The 17,410-nt window shown below is 42.5% G+C and overlaps 1 protein-coding gene and 1 long non-coding RNA gene across 6 annotated transcripts in view; one reads left to right on the top strand and one right to left on the bottom strand.

Moving 5' to 3' along the window:
- Positions 1–5,248, top strand: part of PRORP (protein only RNase P catalytic subunit) — a 131,874-nt gene extending 126,626 nt beyond the window's left edge. For 4 of the 5 annotated variants that reach the window (XM_067737512.1, XM_067737527.1, XM_067737522.1 and 1 more), the window contains exon 8: positions 897–5,248. In XM_067737512.1, the coding sequence (XP_067593613.1) occupies positions 897–1,028 (132 nt within the window). In that variant the 3' untranslated portion in view covers positions 1,029–5,248. The remainder of the gene's footprint in view (positions 1–896) is intronic. The other variant, XR_010943451.1, reaches the window with a different exon arrangement.
- A 10,395-nt stretch (positions 5,249–15,643) lies between these two features.
- Positions 15,644–17,394, bottom strand: LOC137224779 (uncharacterized). The gene is made up of 2 exons (XR_010943501.1): positions 17,259–17,394; positions 15,644–15,894 (listed from the first exon to the last, which is right to left on the bottom strand). It is a non-coding gene; the product is annotated as an uncharacterized lncRNA (long non-coding RNA).
- Between the last annotated feature and the right edge of the window lie 16 nt (positions 17,395–17,410).

Raw genomic sequence — 17,410 nt, 5'->3', positions numbered from 1 at the left:
TTTAGTTTGGTATTTGGAATTACCCAGATCCTAGAAACACAGAGTCTGCCAGAGCAAAGTTTTCATAGGCCAACCCCACGTTAATTGACATATTGAAAACACCTGGAATGTCATCAGTTGTGACATCAGTTATGTCATCAATTATAAATCCTCATATGTGTTTTTTATTCTCCTGTTTATTTGCAGTAGCTCAAAATTCCTTATTCCTTATGGTTCATCATAAGTTCTATTTCTGCTAAATAACTCCTTTTTCCTGTTTAATCCACTGCTGTGGCACAGTCTCAATTGAGTTCTTTTTTGATTCTAGTTTAAGTACCTGTAAGTACAAGGATTCCTCCTGTGTGAAAGCAAAGGGAGAAAATCTAAAGGCGAGTTACTACAGAAAAATACACTAGCCAATGATAAATATGGTCCAGTGGTCAAAAAATATGTAAAACAACATTTATAGGAAATATGGTATCAAATTACCACAGAGATACAGTCACTAACAGTTCTGTTAGTTTCGAGCGTACAGCAAAGTGATTCAGTTATACATATATGTGTGTGTATATATATATATATATATATATTCTTTTTCAGATTCTTTTCCATTATAGGTTATTACAAAATATTGAGTATAGTTCCCTGTGCTATACCGTAGGTCCTTGTTGTTTACCTGTTTTACATATAGTAGTGTGTATGTGTCAATCCCAACTCCTAATTTATCCCACCCCCTACGGCCCCTCACCCCCGGCATTCATCTTCACAGAATTAGCTGCTCTTTCAAAATCCATTGTTAAGTAAGACAGAGAATACATCTCTGAAGCAAACTGAGAAGCTGTCAGAAGAGAAAGGGAAATGGCTAGGTATTCCTTTAGTGTTGTTCTCAATGTATGGTTCCCTTTTAAATTCAACAGCATATTCTCATCTATGACACCGTGGTGCAAACAACGGGAGACTCGTGGCACATACCTTATGATGACGACGTGGTGGAAAGATATTCCTACGAAGTGCCAACCAAATGGCTTTGCCTTCACCGGAAGAGATAAAGACTCTTACCCCCATGCTAAACTTGTGTTTGGGTGTCCTCCTGGTTGACATCAGAGCTCTTAAGTTGATGGTTGATGCTTGTTTAGAGCATTGCTTCTGTCCTGTCTGATCCAGTTTGTCCTGTTTGGTCCAGTTGGTTTGCATATCAATAAATTGATTTTTTAATTAAATAAGATATATCTTTTCATAACCGGTTGCATTTTTCCCCCTAACATTTGTTAGGATTTGAGGCTTATCCAAAGTTGGGGAACTTGGTGCAGAGTGATACCTACCTTTCTCCTATAGAGCCAGCTATTCCGCTTACTTGGGCAACAGGGTCTTCTGGTATCCATTTTGCTACCCTTCCAGGTCCACCAATAGCAGAACCAATCCATCTGGCCCTGGACTCTGGGTTGTTTGTAAACCATTTCTCCATTTCTGATATCATCTCATCCTCTCATGTTATCTCCTTCCCACACTGAATCACTTGTGGTCCTCTCTGATGAGCTGGCCCAGATGTCAGAGGTGTATTAGCAACTTCTACTTATCACCCAATGATTTGGGTTGGAGGAAAGGGGGCGATTCCTTCTCTTTAGATTATGAATGTTTCTTCTTCATCCTATAATGCCTTTTCCAGACTAATTCAACATTTTGTGAACACTGTTAATTCCATCACTTGGTATGAGGGCTTTCTAAAGTATATAGATTATTTTCATTTTATCAAGTTTGACTTACTTTACCAAAGTGAGTAAGTTGTTGCCTCTCTGTTTTACTCCCTTGATAGGCAGCTTATATCTTGATTTTAGCTGAAAATATTCGTGTCTGTAACACTTCATAACAGTTCTTTCCTTACTCATACGTACTATACAATTTGATATTCAAGAGCAGACAAAACCAGTCTATGGTGATAAAAATCAGAATACTAGTTGCCTGAGGAAAAGGGCACAAGAGAATTTTGTGGGGGTGATGGAAAGTTCTGAGTGGTGCTGACATAGGTGTATGTATGTATTAGTCAAATTCATCACACTAAACACTTAAAATTGATGCATTTACAACAACGTAACTGAAAAAAGTATGTTAGCATAAAAGTTATTTACATTAAAAAACAATGACTTCATTTATATCAAACAATGTACATGGATATAAGTAAGGTGTGTATTATGCACAGAGAGACAATCCAGGAAAAACAGAGGAGGGGATGTTTTACCTCCTTACGCCATTGTTGGATTCAACACTGCTGCCTCCTAGAGGAAGGGGCTCTCCAGACAAGTGCCTGATAAATTGAGGGCATTGAAAGATGCTGAGAATCGGAAAGCTCTCATAAATCCAACCTGTTTATTTTCTAGATTTCATGAACTACCTACTTAGAACACTGTGCTTGCAGCGAGCTAAACTTTTTTTTAAGAAACTACCCTAGTTTTAAGAAAATTAGGAAAGAAAGCATTTGTTAAATAAGCTTGTCTAAAAGCTTAATGCAAATTCCTCACAAGTTGCTCTAGAGATGGGAGAGGATACAAAAAGAATCGTAGAACTTCAGAGCAGGAGTGAACCTTGAAGAACATAAAGTCCTACAGTCGCATTTTATAGAGCAGGAATAGACTCAGGAAGATGCAATGGCTCCCTTGGATCCCACAGCTAGTTAGTAGAGACATTTCAACCATAACCCAGCTCTTCTGATTCTCAAGTCAAATAGTCTTTCTTCTACTGTACACTGTAACTTAGACTAGAGTAGTTCATAAAAACTCAGACAGACTGAATGGTAGAGCATCCGGTATGTAGGTTTAGAAACTTTGTTAGCCACATAAGAGAAAGTGGGGAGAATGAGAGGAAGGGAACAGGCAGGACGACCTCTTCAAGGGCCCACGTTTCCATGGTGGCTCATCAGGGTAGAAAATTGGGTTAGAGAAACTACATTATTTTTGAACTCTTTAATACCATTCCAAAACAAAACCCTAATTTCTGCTTGAGGTAAATTGAGGTGCATCTGTCACTTGTCCGGGAGCAGGGCAATTCTAGGGCGCTCAGAATCAATCGCACTGACACGGGACCTTGGAGAGTTCAGGGATTCTCTGAATGGAGGCAGCTGGTACCCAACACTTAGGCTGCCTTTTGTATTCTGATCACCTGAGTGAGACAAAAGCTACCTGTCTAATTCAAGGTCCCAGACACAGTGGGAAGAAGGAATTCTTTAAAAACCTGTGCCCTGGATTGAGAGTATCTTTAAAGTTGGCCAGCCATGAACAATGAAAGCTTTGAAAGGGCACTGACTCTGCCACTGAAAAGTGTGTCTAAAATGCTTTGTGCTTCCCTCTGGCATGCTCCTGAATTTATACTCTCTTTTCCTCCTGCTGTTCTCAGACCCAGTAAAGAGAAAATCACAAAGGAGAAGCCTGAGCTCATTCTCCCAGGGCTCCGCTGGGACTACCTCACCTCAGGTGCCTTGTTCTTCACATTAAATGAATTTTTCTCTTCAAGTTTGCACTTGAATATAATTACTGCTTCCCTGTTCCTTTAGCAGGTTTCTTGCTTTTTAAAAAAACTGTCCTAAGGTGCTATAAAATGCATATGTGTTCACATTAGATTTCTTTTTCCCTGATAGCTTCATTCTAGAGCAGGCATGGAAAGGAAGGGTATGTTATGTAGGCACCTGAATTCTGGCCTATCATGGTGAGTCTTATCTTTGCTAAAAATCAAAATTATTCGGGATACTTGAGGTCAAAGCTAAATGAAGTGTAGATCAGGTACTTTGCCCATCCTTCAGCGACTTGGAATTTCTAGAGTGAGGAACATCTAAGGGAATGCTTGTGGGAATGACTGGGAGTGGAGGAACATAGACCACTCTGATGAAATTGTGGGATTTGGATTTGGGTTCTTTCAGGGCTGGGACTTAAGCAGAACTAAGAGTTCTTAGTAAGTGGGACAAGGCAGCTGCTGGAGCCTCCTATAACCCCAGGGTGACAGTAGGGTTGCCAGATAAAATACGGTCTCCCAAATAAATTTGAATTTCAGATAAATGACAATTTTTTGTATAAGCACGTCGCAAGTATTGCAGGGATATACTTACACTAAAAATATTCACTGCCTATCTAAGATTCACAATTAACAGGGCCGCCTATATTTTTATTTGCTACATCTGGCAACCCTAGGTGGGAATTAGCTGGGAAATGAGGGGTAGTGGGAAATGAGGCATCTCTAAAGCCCACAGCCCTACAGGAGGCCGGAGGGGAACAAGGATAATAAAGGATCTAAGGGACTTCCCTGGTGGCACAGTGGTTAAGAATCTACCTGCCAGTGCAGGGGACACGGGTTCGATCCCTGGTCTGGGAAGATCCTACATGCCACGGAGCAACTAAGCCTGTGCTCCACAACTACTGAAGCCCGCGCGCCTAGAGCCTATGCTCCGCAACGAGATAAGCCACCATAATGAGAAGCCCATGCACTGCAACAAAGAGCCTGCGTGCAGCAACGAAGACCCAGTGCAGCCAAAAATAAATAAATAAATAAATAAAATAAAAAAAGAAAGGATGTGAGTAAAAGGCACCTGGACAGGAGGTGGGGTGTGGGGGTGGAGGAGAGAGACCAAACGTTCCCTGCCTTATCCCAGCCAATGACAAGCTTGAGTCCATGTGATATAAATGAAGGAAGTTCCATTCAGAGACCTACTTAGAGGAAGCCATTCAAACCAGCAGGATGAAAGAAAATATGGGAGATGGTGAGAATATTCTCTCAGTGTATGTAATGAAAATAAATGCCACAAAACTAAAAAAAACAAAAACAGAAAACGGGAGACGCGAACACCAATGAGTAAGTAAATGCAGTAAATCTTGAGAAATAATCTTTAATTTTCTCTTATCATGTTTCTGTTATGGTGTTTCAAGATTCCCTGAGGGCAGCCTCCCTGGTGGCGCAGTGGTTAAGAATCCGCCTGCCAATGCAGAGGACACGGTTTCGAGCCCTGGTCCGGGAAGATCCCACATGCTGCAGAGCAATTAAGCCTGCGAGCCACAACTACTGAGCCCGTGTGCCACAACTACTGAGCCCATGTGCCACAACCACTGAAGCCCACACGCCTAGAGCCTGTGCTCCGCAACAAGATAAGCCACCGCAATGAGAAGCCTGCGCACTGCAACGAAGAGTAGCCCCCGCTCGCCGCAACTAGAGAAAGACTGCGCACAGCAACAAAAGACCCAATGCAGCCAAAAATAAATAAAAGTAAAATAAATAAATTTTTTTAAAAAAAGATTCCCTGAGGACTTTTCTCCCCAAGTTTTGTCTCTGTTGGCAAGACTTGATCTGACAGATGCTTCCAGAGACTATACATGCACAACTTGCCTTCAACCAGGAATTGAAATAAACAGGAAGACAATTATCTAGTCACTGATAACAGCTAAAAATTGTTTTGCTACCAGAGTACTCTCAGAAGTACACTGTTATCAAATGGATTAAGTTATTAAAATAACCATGATAATTTATTATAAATAGCAGTGTTATGTGAAGGGTTTCTGGTAGCTTCTGACAAGAAAGTTGATGTAGAATTAATTTCATCCATATTTAAATGATTACCTCATTAGTCTCTTTGATGTTAGTTAAAATTCAGCCCAAGAAGCAAATACTTGAGAAATCACAATTTCTAATATGGTAGAGACATAAATTCATTTTAAGGAGACCAGTTCAGATTGCCGTATCAGTCTCAGCTGGGCTAGAACATTACTAAGTATCAAGTTTAGTTCACATCTAAATATTGAAAGTCCGTTTTTTTTCTTTTTTCTAATTTTTATGTATTAAAAATTTTTTAAATTGAAGTATAGTTGAATTACAATGATTCAGGTGTACAGCAAAGTAATTCAGATATATATATATATATTCTTTTTTAGATTCTTTTCCATTATAGGTTATTACAAGATATTGAATATAGTTCCCTGTGCTATACAGTAGGTCCTTGTTGTTTATGAAAGTCCATTATTAAAACAGATTTTTTGTGCTTCCTATGACTGCATCAGAACAAAGAATGTCAGTGTCCGGAATTCCCTGACAATTCTGCTTCTCATTTGGCTCTCTGGGGCAGAGTGGCATCCGGCCTGGGAGGATAATATGGGGCCTCCACCTCCATGAAACAGGTTCCTTTGGAAGTGGTTATGGCAGGTTGTCGGAAAGGTAAGTCCCTCACCTAGACTCATTGCTTAAGATGTACTGTATTACTAATTCTTTAAAAATAAATCATTCTTGTATTTTCTTCCCCTTTTCAGTGACCTTGTCCTAGAATCCAAAGCTGAATATTTTTATCCTCTGCTCCAAAGCTGAGTAGTCTAATGCTATTAAGTTTTTATACACATATATGCCTTTCATATATATATACACACATGTATATATAATTTTTTTAAGGATCACTCATTCTCTATAACCTCTTTTGTAATAAGGTTTTTTCCCACCTGACAGAAAATGAAACTTTTCCTTGTTCTCATAGTCTTCTGTCACTTCTTCCTCATGTACTCTGAACATCATAATATAACTTCATAAAACGAGGCAGTCAGGTTAAGCTAGGGCATTGCTGTATACCATAAAATACTATTTGCATGGTTGTATACTCACAAACTGTTCCTCCAGGTTTCCTGTGTTCAGAAGGAAATTTGTGTTCCAGGAAGCTGTCACCCTGATGATAGCTACTGGCTCAAATTAAGGATCGTGTCCTTTGGCACTCAGCCCTGTTCTGATAGGAGTTCTCAAATCCTTGAAGAAATGGGTCTTTTCCAAGTTAGGCCCTCTGATCTCCAACTCCTAAAGAAATAAACTCTGGTCAGACCAAGTATTTGAAGAGAAAGCCTGAGGAAGTTTTGCTGCTTGACACAGATAGGGAGCTTTTTATTTTTTTAAGTAAATCATCTGGCTCTTTTTGTTCTTTGATACAGCAAGGGAGGTTTCTGTGAGGAAATCAGTACTGAACAGTTTGTGCTTTATGAATGTCAGTAGATTTTTTTTTCCTTCCCACTCCCACTGCCACTATCCCCAGAGATTTCAACACCATCCATATTCTGGTCTCATTGTTTCTTATCCACTTAAACTCTGATGATTTTCGGCCCCCTGTGAGATGCCAACCTGGATCTTTTAAACTACTTAAAAGTGCTCCACTTTCAGGATATCAGACTTTGGAGCTCTTCATTTTGCCTACAACCTCCTTAACCTGCTCCACTCCTTCATCCCGACCACCAGTTCCTAGATCTGTTCTTAGGCCTATTCCTTCCTCACCTAGAGGCCTCTCTTATCTATCTGCATCTAGCTTTGCTTGCCTTGTTGCTCACCCCACTCCATCCTCAAACCACTCATTTCATGGATGACTTCAGTAATACTTCAGATTCTTTCATTCATTTCACCTCCTGTGGTACCCATCTTATCAATTCTAAACCAAACTTTGGGTAGCCCCATACCATTCCACTTTCTCCTCTCCTATACCATAGTATTGCTAGAAAAGTCACGAAATTATGCTACTAGTACTTCACTCCCATTTGAAGGTCCTTTGTTTCACCTTTCAGTGAATTCCCTGTTAATTCCCCGAAGGAGCTCTCCCAACTTTTGCCATCTTAACTTGAAAAGAGCTCATCTCCTGCAGCCTCCATTTCCTTTTCTGTTCAGTGGGGAAGAGGGTGCCAGCGTACTTCTCAAACTCTAATGGACATGGGATCTCGTTTAAAGTGCTGATTCTGATTCAGGTCTGGTGTGCCTGGTGATGCCAAGGCTGCAGACCATATTTTTGAGTAGTATTTTGAGTAGTCTCAAATGAGCTCCAAGGTTATTTAAAAATAATAATAGTACAACACTCATGATTCTAAGTCCTGAATCATAACCTGGCCACTCTCACTCTCAGCAGATGACTTAAGCAGGAACTAAAAGCCATCTGTTAAGAGACTCTTCAGCAATTTTTGCCCTTTCTAGCAACTTTCTTTCCTCACCCTTTTCTCCCTCTTCTAGGTTACTTTTTCTACTGCCTCCATACTATCCTTTCTTGCTAACTTGAGAAGTTGTTTTCTCAGTTAGTCTCTTTCCATGGGCTCATTCCCCCATCTAACTACAATACTTTTGGCTTCTAGCCTGACAAAACTGTGCTTCCCTAGGGATAATTTAACAGCCAAACTTCTCAGAGGAAGGAGCCATCTCTACCCCTGCTTTCTTTCCAATTCTACATTTGCAGCTGAGCATTTCTACTCAACCACGGTGAAAACAATTCATCTTCACCCCAACAGAGTGACCTCCTGCCTTACTTTATGTTATTTTTTCCTGCTCATTTCCCCCTACTTACATACCTAATCAATTAGCAAATTGTGTTTGACTCCATCTTCAAAATATCTGTCGTAGTCTAATTATTCAACTCTTAACTACCTTTCCAAAGGAAATAATCCTTTTTTAAAAAATTTGTACATGAAGATATTCTTCATAATAATGTTATTGATAATAATAACAAAATTGGAAATAACGAAATGTTCAAAACAAGGGAGGGAAGAAATATAATTTTAAACGTTACAGTGATTAAAATGATACTTTGTGTGTTGGCATGGGTTAAATGACAAAACATCTACCAAATGGTATGTTTAATATGATCCCATGTTTTAAATAGGAAGGAAGGAAGGAAAGAGACATTTGGAGAAAAGTATCTGAAAGAAATAATATTTTGTTGATTCCAAAATGTTAATAGGTATCTGTGCATGCTGGGATTGTGGTTGATTTTTAGTTGTCTTCATCTTCTGCACAATCTGAATTGTTACATGTGTAATAGGATGTTAGAATAGGACTCTTTCTGCCTCAGTTTCCACTGAGGCACAAATATAGTAGATACCAAGATTCCCAGGTGAGTGTGGGGCAGACAGTACATATGCAGAATTTACAAAAAGAATAAAGGAGAATCTGCCTCACAACTCCCGGCCCCTTAACCAGGCCAAAGATATCAAAGAGTCAGAGGAAGGAAAAAGATAAAGATGTTTCCTTGTAGAGAGCTGTGGCCAGGCTCCTGGTTCCTTAGGTACCCTCTGACCCCAGGACCCCGGGAAAGATGCCTCAATAGGAATACTTGGAGCTCCTCTTGCAGTCTGGGGAACCCAGGACCTCAGAGAAAGCTGAAGCCTCTGTGGATGGGCCTGACTCTGCAAAAGCTGCAGGATGACAGCAGGGCTGACAAGAGACATTGGAAACGAGCCAGAGAGGGCTACTGCCTTGGACTTGCCTGACACTGCAGGTTTCCTGATGGGGGCCAGATAGGTGGGAAGAGAGTTGCCTTAGGCTGTCTTGGGCTGGAGGGGAACTTCGGGATGGCCAGGGGTTGAAGAAGGAGTGCAAGTGGCCACCTACATATAAAAACTGATGGGCTCAGCAGAGAACCACTGAAGAGCCTTAGAAGAGTGGCCAAGCGGAGAAGTATCAGCTTTAACCATCTGTCAGGCTCACCAGAGACTCCAGCTATAAACATCTGCTTGGCCTAGAAAGCATTGAGCCACCCACCCTTACCCATCCTCCACTGCCCATCCTCCACCTTGGCTGGGGCGGGGCATGTGGAGGGTGTGAAGGAGGTCGGGGTGGAGCTGAGCCAGGAGTGATTAGGGAGGACAAGTCAACCATGCCCCCACCCCTTTCCACTGGAAGATTTAGTGCGAAGCCGACCTAAGCTGACAGAATACAAATGATGCAGTGCTGTTTGGAATCTATTGGTATAGAACTGGATATTCTAATTTCTGAATCGATACTGCATTTGTTAAAGTAACCGTAGCACTGCATATTATCTAAGAGGAATGGAAAAGTAAGGGAGCATACCCGAGTTTTCATCTAGAGGCAGGAAAAATGAAAGGAAGAGTGGGAGAACAAAAGTCAGATTGTAGTTTTATCACAGTCTGTTCATCACGCTTGTTACCAGAACCCAGATGCCCCCTTGCGCTCACTTCCATCATTTCTTGCCTCCACAAAGGTAACCACTGTCCAGTCTTCCAACAGTATAGATTCCTTTTGCCTGATTTTGTGCTTTATGTAAATGGAATCAGTCAGGCTGTGCTCTTCCGTGGCTGGCTTCTTTCATTCAATATTGTGGGAGGTTCATCTCTGTTGTCACATGTAATTGTATCATTCATTTTCATTATTATGTGATGTTCTATAGTGTGAATATACCACAATTTATCCATTCTACTGTTGATGGGCATTTGGATAGCTTCTAGTTTTTGCCTATTACAAATAGTAATTACTATGAATAGTGTATCACTTTTTATAATGGGCGGAGAGCTATTAAAAAGTCTCTGGCATCTTCTTTCCTTTCCATTTCTGTAACTACCACCCCAGTTCAGGCCTTCACAAACAGTCACTGGTTCTATTAGCAATGGCCTCTTGATTGATATCCCCATCTACAGTTCATCATAAATACTGCCACCAAGTTTATCTTCTGAGAGCATAATTCTAATCATGCCATTTCCCTTACTCAAAAACGTCAAATGTCTCCCCACTGCCTTCCAACCAGAGCAGAAGTTCCTTTCCTTGGCATTCAAGGCCTCCTCCCTGCATTTGTACTCCAGAACATTTTTGTGTCCTAGTCAAGCTAAGCCACTGCCATAACCTAAACACAGGCTCTTTTTTTCTTCCTCTGCTTCTCTGTTCTTGCCACCCCGAGTCCATGTTGCATCATGGTGCCACTCACACTGTTCCTAACAGCGAACACACCTGTCAGAGTGCTTCTCCTCCCAAGTTGAGCTCGGATATATTTCTTTCAGCAGGTGGCTTGCATTCCCTTTGGCCAAAGTCATTTCCCATCTGCAGCGCTTTGTTGGACACTGCCTTACATATCATGTGCTGCTTCGTGTTAGTATTGCTCTCATTTGGGTTGCATTTTTCTTCCCCACTGAAATTTCTTCTCCATCTGGTTCATCTGTGTGTCTCCAGAGCAGCCAGCCCAGCTGGCTTACCCCTAGAAGAGGCTCAATAAACGTTTGTTGAATTATTTTGGAGAAGTTGTTTGAAAATGTCTTCCTGATTTTTACCTCTGATTCCCACTTCTCCTTTGAGTGAATTCCCCTCTTGCTCCTTGGTATTTTGTGTGTGTGCCGGCTCAGGAACATACTCTTTGGTGTCTGATGCTTCAACTGACCCTCAAGAAATAATGATAACTTCTCAATGCCACCCTCTTTAATTATACCATTTAAGCCCCTCCCCACGTCTTAAATGAATTAACTATTTATTTATTAGGCATCTATTTTGTACATGGACCATGAAAACTGGAATAAAATTTGCTCTGCACCTGCAAGACATCATTGCAGAGTTTTTAATATTGAAAATGTTTTAGTCTGTTGTCTATGGTTGATTTTTGAAACTTGCCTTTGTTTCACCACGATGGATGAATTGCACACTGGGTGAAATTCACGGATCTCAGTTGAGGTTTATCAAGTACTTTCAAAGCAAGTAGAACATAACACTGGAGCACTCTCTTGCTTTCCCATCAATACCTGGGTTCTCAAGAACTAGTTCCTCAATTAGTGCCTGAAAATATTGGTTATAATGATCAGACACCTCATTCATTTGCTCTCTCCCCCAGTTGTCTCAAGAGAATTTGGCTCCTCTGAGCACCAGAGATGACTTAATTTTGCGGTAAGAAAACAGGAATTAGAGGAAGCCAATTAGGAAACCTCAAGGAAGAGGAAGTGTCTCCAGGCTGAAAGGAAGGCTGTTGAGTCTTATTTCCTCTCTGTTCTTGACTCATCCTCTCGGTGCCTGACCAACTTCTGCACCACCCTTTCCCCACCTGATCAGGGGTCTGAAATGGGTGTGGGGTGAGATTGGGGGTAGTGAGCAGAGGGAATAAAGTCAAATAACATTCATAAAGACACCAAGATGTAGGGATACACCATGGGTGTGAAAATCTCAGTGAACTTTTTTTTTTTTTTTTTTTTTGCGGTATGCGGGCCTCTCACTGTTGTGGCCTCTCCCGTTGCGGAGCACAGGCTCCGGACGCGCAGGCTCAGTGGCCATGGCTCACGGGCCCAGCCGCTCCGCGGCATGTGGGATCTTCCCGGACCAGGGCACGAACCCGTGTGTCTGCATCGGCAGGCAGACTCTCAACCACTGCACCACCAGGGAAGGCCTCAGTGAATTTATTGATGCTTACGATTCCCATCCCCGTCCACAGTCATGGGTGAGGCTGCATGTATGCAGGATAGGGTGAGTAAGAATTGGCTGCTTTCTAAGTTAAGAAAACAGAATGAGTTTCACTTCTGAACAATAGCAGAGTGCAGTACAGGCTGGTGCAGTACTTGGCTTCCTTCTGTACTAGGGATAGATCAAAACAAAATAGCCAGCGATCCAGGCTTTATTTACCAGTGTCCCCTCCTTTCACAAAGAGAGAAGCTGAGTTAAAGTCTATTAGTAGGTGACTTATTTTCATTGTGCTTAATATTTTTTTCCTCCATGCCTTTAAGGTGGGTACAGCGTGCTCACCTGTTTGAGAGAAGAAACCGAGGTGGTGGCCACCAGTTGATCACTGGCAAGGCTCAGATTCAAACCCAGTGCTTCTGACACTCAAAGCAAAGCCTGACCATGTTCAGGACTCAGGCCCCTCCCTTCCCCATCTTATTTTTCACTGGAACATTTGCTGTTCTCTCAAGCTATGAAAGGCTTCCTGTGTTATCATGCTTAAGGGGAAGTTGTATGTTAAAAACCACCAACGGTTAAGCCCAAGCCAGCTGGGGTCTTCCAATGCTTCTTCCAGTATTCTGGGGAGACCCATGAGAATTCTTAGTGTTTCTCAAAGTCCTTGGCTTTCAGAAACAAGAGCTCAGTCATCAGTCAAGCATTGGGTTTTCATTTAAGGGGAAGTTTGGGAAAACAAGAGAAACATCAAAAGTTGTAAGAGTTGTTTTAGCTATAACAACTTTATACTGAAGTTGTTATAGCTAAAAATCAAGAGTGACCTGAAAGCTAAAGGTTTTGGCTCTCTAGAAGTTGTTCCTGGAGAGATTTAGTTAAGTGTCCTTTGGGTTGAGCTGCTACAAGTTTATTCCCTTTCAAATCAAAGGACAGCATTATCATTATTGGAGATGACTGACAGAATCCAGATGCAGAATTATATTGACTGGAAAGGAAAGGATGGAGTAGCAGGGAAATGATAGCTGTATGACTGCTATGTTGATAGACACCATATTGAACCCACCATTGGTATTGGAGGGTAAGAGAACCATACTAGGTGTTATGGGAGAGAGCGCTGGGGAGTGTTGCCATATTGGAATATGGTTTGAAGAGCTTTTGAGTAGAAGCATAACCAAGTACCTCATATGTCACGGTAGCACTTCCCACACCACGTTTGATGCCCCATTTGTCCCTCTCCTTTGCCCATAAATTATAGAACTGGAGTACAAAGAAATCACCCTTTTCTTTTTCCCCGAGACTCAAACAGATTGACAACTCCTAGGTAGCCAACCATAGCTACTGGGGTACAGGAAGAGCTTTAGGGTTTCTATTGGTATGAGAAAGATACAGATAGGGAGAAATACGAATGGAACTAGGTTCTTGCCCTCAGTCCCCTGAGGAGGCACCTGATGGCTCAAAGTCTGACCAGGGAGCTACCTCCCTTCTACTGTCCACACAGAACTGCCACATCCCTAGCTCTGTTGTGGCCACAGTTGACCTCTGGGGCCCCTTGACATCAGGGAATCCTAACTCTCCTAAGATACTCTATTACCACTGTTTCAACACCTGCTAATATCACATGGAAACACAGATAAGCTTCAGTTTTATATTCCCTGGCTCACTGAAACCACCAGCAGAGCGTCTTAAGCTAAGGGCTAAATTCTTATCTTGCCTTTAAACACCATGTGATTCAGCATGTCTGCAGTCACTGGGAATCTACGCTGCCAGTTTTTACCTTTGCCTTGTGGGTAACCCCTACCTTCCACCTACCTCCACCCCCAGGGGAGAATGTGGGCCTTGTCAAATGGAGGCCCCCAGGAGATTTTCCAAGACTCACGAGATGTCAAGTCATCTCTAAAAGTTTTCAAAAAACCAGAGAGTCATTTCAGAAAGTCTAACTTGGTGGCCCAACAGAGAGGAAGGTCAAATTTTCCATACAGACACAGCAAGTCTGCCCCCATAGGCTTGTGGTAAAGCTGCAGGAGCACTGGTCCCCAGACTTCTGTGAAAGCTCCCCAACCCAGGGGGAAGTCCACCTGGGTGAGTAGATTAGCTGCTGCTTGGTACCCAAGGCACATATTCGTGAAGTCTGCTTCCTGGGGATTTCCCTTAGCAATGGAATCAGCAAGGGGTTCGTCTTTCTGAAAGATTTCCTGGAGGAATCCATTGGCCTTGTGGAAAAACCTCAAATTCTAATATAAAATCTCTGGCCTTTTAGGTTTTGAGATTTGGATTTTTCAGTTATTCACAAATCTCTTCAAATAAAAACAGGTCAACATAGTAGAAAACCCAAACAGTGAGAATGCATATTCAGTGAATGATCGGAGCACCTCCTTCGTGCTAGGTACTGTTTGGCACTGAGGGTACACCGGGGAGCAAAACAGATGTGGCCACTGCCCTCAAGGAGCCTGATGTTCTAATTCTAGCTTTCAGTTTGTGTTGTATTGAAAATGAGGTCGGCTCCTTCCAGGAAGTATCCTTTAGGGTATTAATGTGTATATGCCATCCAAAATCCTATGCCTCTTTTAGGGCCCAGCTTAAATGCAACCTCAACGGAGGATCAGAATTTGTTTGAATGTGTGAAATAATTTTCACAGCCTGAAGTGTATGTGATTTTAAATATCTCGTCATTGCATGGCAGGGAACACCCAGGGGTGCTTCACAGCGGGTTGTGTCTACGTGGGAAGGAAAGGCAGCTATGAAAGCATTTCTCAATTGTTCCCTGTCTTTCTACAGTTTTTAGTTCAACTTGACAGTCAGTTACTGAACTTTTATGAGCCAAGCCCCATGCCAGGGGTGGTAGAGAATACAGAGATAAAAAGTATTCAGGCTCTGCCCTGTCAGTCTTTAGTGAAGCCCCTACACACAACTCTTTAAGGTAAACCATATGATTACCAATGTTTGACGCTTTTGACCTACAGAAATGGTCATTTCATTTGGTTCAGGCTAATAAAAGATTCAAGTTGTACGCACTAGGCATATAGGGGAAAAGAGGCAGATTGGTGGACCTGAGCTGCTTAGATGACGAGATGGGAATGAGTGTCCTTACAGGAGGAACAGGAGTGCGGGGGAAGGGGAGAGCCTGAGGAGGATATCAGGTAGTGCTTCTCAAAGCTGTGCTGTGGAATGTAGCCCTGCAATGGAAATAGGAGGATGAAGTGGAAGACAAGGCTGAAAAGATAGGTACAAGGTCAGCTAAGCTCAAGGCTGATTTTGATTCAGGAGCTCAAAGAAATCTGGGCAGAGAAGCAACCCAATGAGATCTTGCTCAAGAAAATGATTCCAAGAATGTGGATCAACAGGAAGAGATGCTACTGTGCAGCCAAAAATATAATAATAAATAATAATTTTTAAAAAGCTTGTGTTACAAAAAAGACTACATGGGGACAGAATAGGAAGTTTTGGGGAACTGAAAGCTGCTGCAAGGTTTTGGCTCTGAGGACTTGGAAAGTGTGGTATGAGGGACAGGAACTGGCTTGGGAGAAAAGAGATGGAATGAGGTATTCTGTTTTATTTTATTGATTGATTTTTGGCTGAATTGGGTCTTCGTTGCTGCGCGCGGGCTTTCTCTAGTTGCGGCGAGCGGGGGCTACTCTTCGTTGTGGTGCACGGGCTTCTCATTGCGGTGGCTTCTCTTGTTGCGGAGCTCGGTGTCTAGGGGCGCGGGCTTCAGCAATTGTTGTGCACGGGCTTAGCTGCTCCGCGGCATGTGGGATCTTCCCAGACCAGGGCTCGAACCTGTGTCTCCTGCACAGACAGGCGGATTCTTAACCACTGCGTCACCAGGGAAGCCCCAGGTGTTCTGTTTTAAACATGCTGGGTTTTGAGGTACCATGTGTCTCAATGTGAAAAATGTCATATATGCGATTAGAGAAGACTCAGCACCAGAGAAGGATCCAGCTAGAGACCTAGTTTTGAGGAAATATCAGCATAGAGGGGGCTGTTGAATGAGTTCACCCTCCAAGCAGCCTTACAGAGAACTCATTTTATCTATGACTCTTCAGGTAAACTGTAGGAGTTACAGTTTAGGAGGCTTGCTCAGTGTCTGAGGAAAAAAAAAGTACTCAAAAGGTCAGGAGGAGTTGGTGCTGAGGATAGGGACCTAAACCAGAAGCAAGGGACAACTTTTATCAGTACACTTGGGAATCAGCCAGAGCTGGAAAGTACCCTGTGTGCCAGAGATGATGTCTGCACTTAGTATTTTCTTAATCGAGTTTCAGTTTTGAATTTTCTTTTTCAGTAATGAAATAGAAGTTTATTTTTTTAAAAACACTCTTGAGAAATCGGAACTTCCATAACAAACTCCTTAGGAGGCTCTTACCAAATTTTTTCTTTTAAATGGAAAGTGAGTTTAAGAGAAAATACATTAAAGAGGTAAGAATCCCTACTTCAGTATTCATTACAGCTGGTATGGAAGTGCCAGAAATCTTGGTATACCTGGCCTTCCTGGCGCACAAACTACTGGGCAGAGGGGGCGGGCGACACTAGCTTAATATCTGTTTTGCATTTTATATTCACTAAATAGGAGCGTGCCTTGAGGTAGGTCAAAGTAGGCACATTTTACAGTTCCAAAAGCCACCTGCTGTTCTCCGGAGCTACCTCGCCTGCTTGGGAATTATTCTTATTAGTTCATCTAACGCCGGCTGCTATGAGCCTTTCCCTTCGGTTCTTGTTCATTATCAATCAAGGCTACTGATTCCTGTATTATACCTATATTTCAACCCCAGTTCCACTTTTAAGACAAAACTGTCGGGGGCTGTTGGCCAAAGGAAGATCTTGCCTGGCCAGAAAACTCTGCTCTGGAGTGGCTAGCAGAACCCGCTCCCTTCTGTACCTGAAATTAACGGCTGCTGCGGGAGCAGCTGCAATCCATTTATTTCTCCCTCTAGTAGCAGGAAGCAAAGTGGCTGGGTAAAGAGGTTAGAAGAACGCCAGCAAGCCAGAGCCAGGCTGGATATACAGGTGCCAAAACTAACGAGAGACTTGTTAAATACGCGATCCCACAGACAGGCAACTCACTACTCCTGGCCCCGGAAAGCTTTTTTTGTTCTTGCTATAGTCAATTCATTCTCTAGATAAAAGCTCTATAAACCGCCTCAACGAGAACTTACTTCACCAAACATTTTAAAGCCGCCCACACACGGGGCTGGCGCATACGCACATCGAAAGCCTTCGGTCCGCTCTCCCCACCCTCCACCAGGGGCGGGGCCTTGGCGTTCTCAGGCGCGCGGGAACTGACGCTAGAATCGTGACTTCGGGGCGC

The sequence above is a fragment of the Pseudorca crassidens genome, chromosome 1, assembly GCF_039906515.1.
Source record: "Pseudorca crassidens isolate mPseCra1 chromosome 1, mPseCra1.hap1, whole genome shotgun sequence".
NCBI lineage: Eukaryota > Metazoa > Chordata > Mammalia > Artiodactyla > Delphinidae > Pseudorca > Pseudorca crassidens.
Note: the sequence above shows the minus strand (reverse complement) of the source record. Positions and strands in the feature narration are given on the sequence as shown.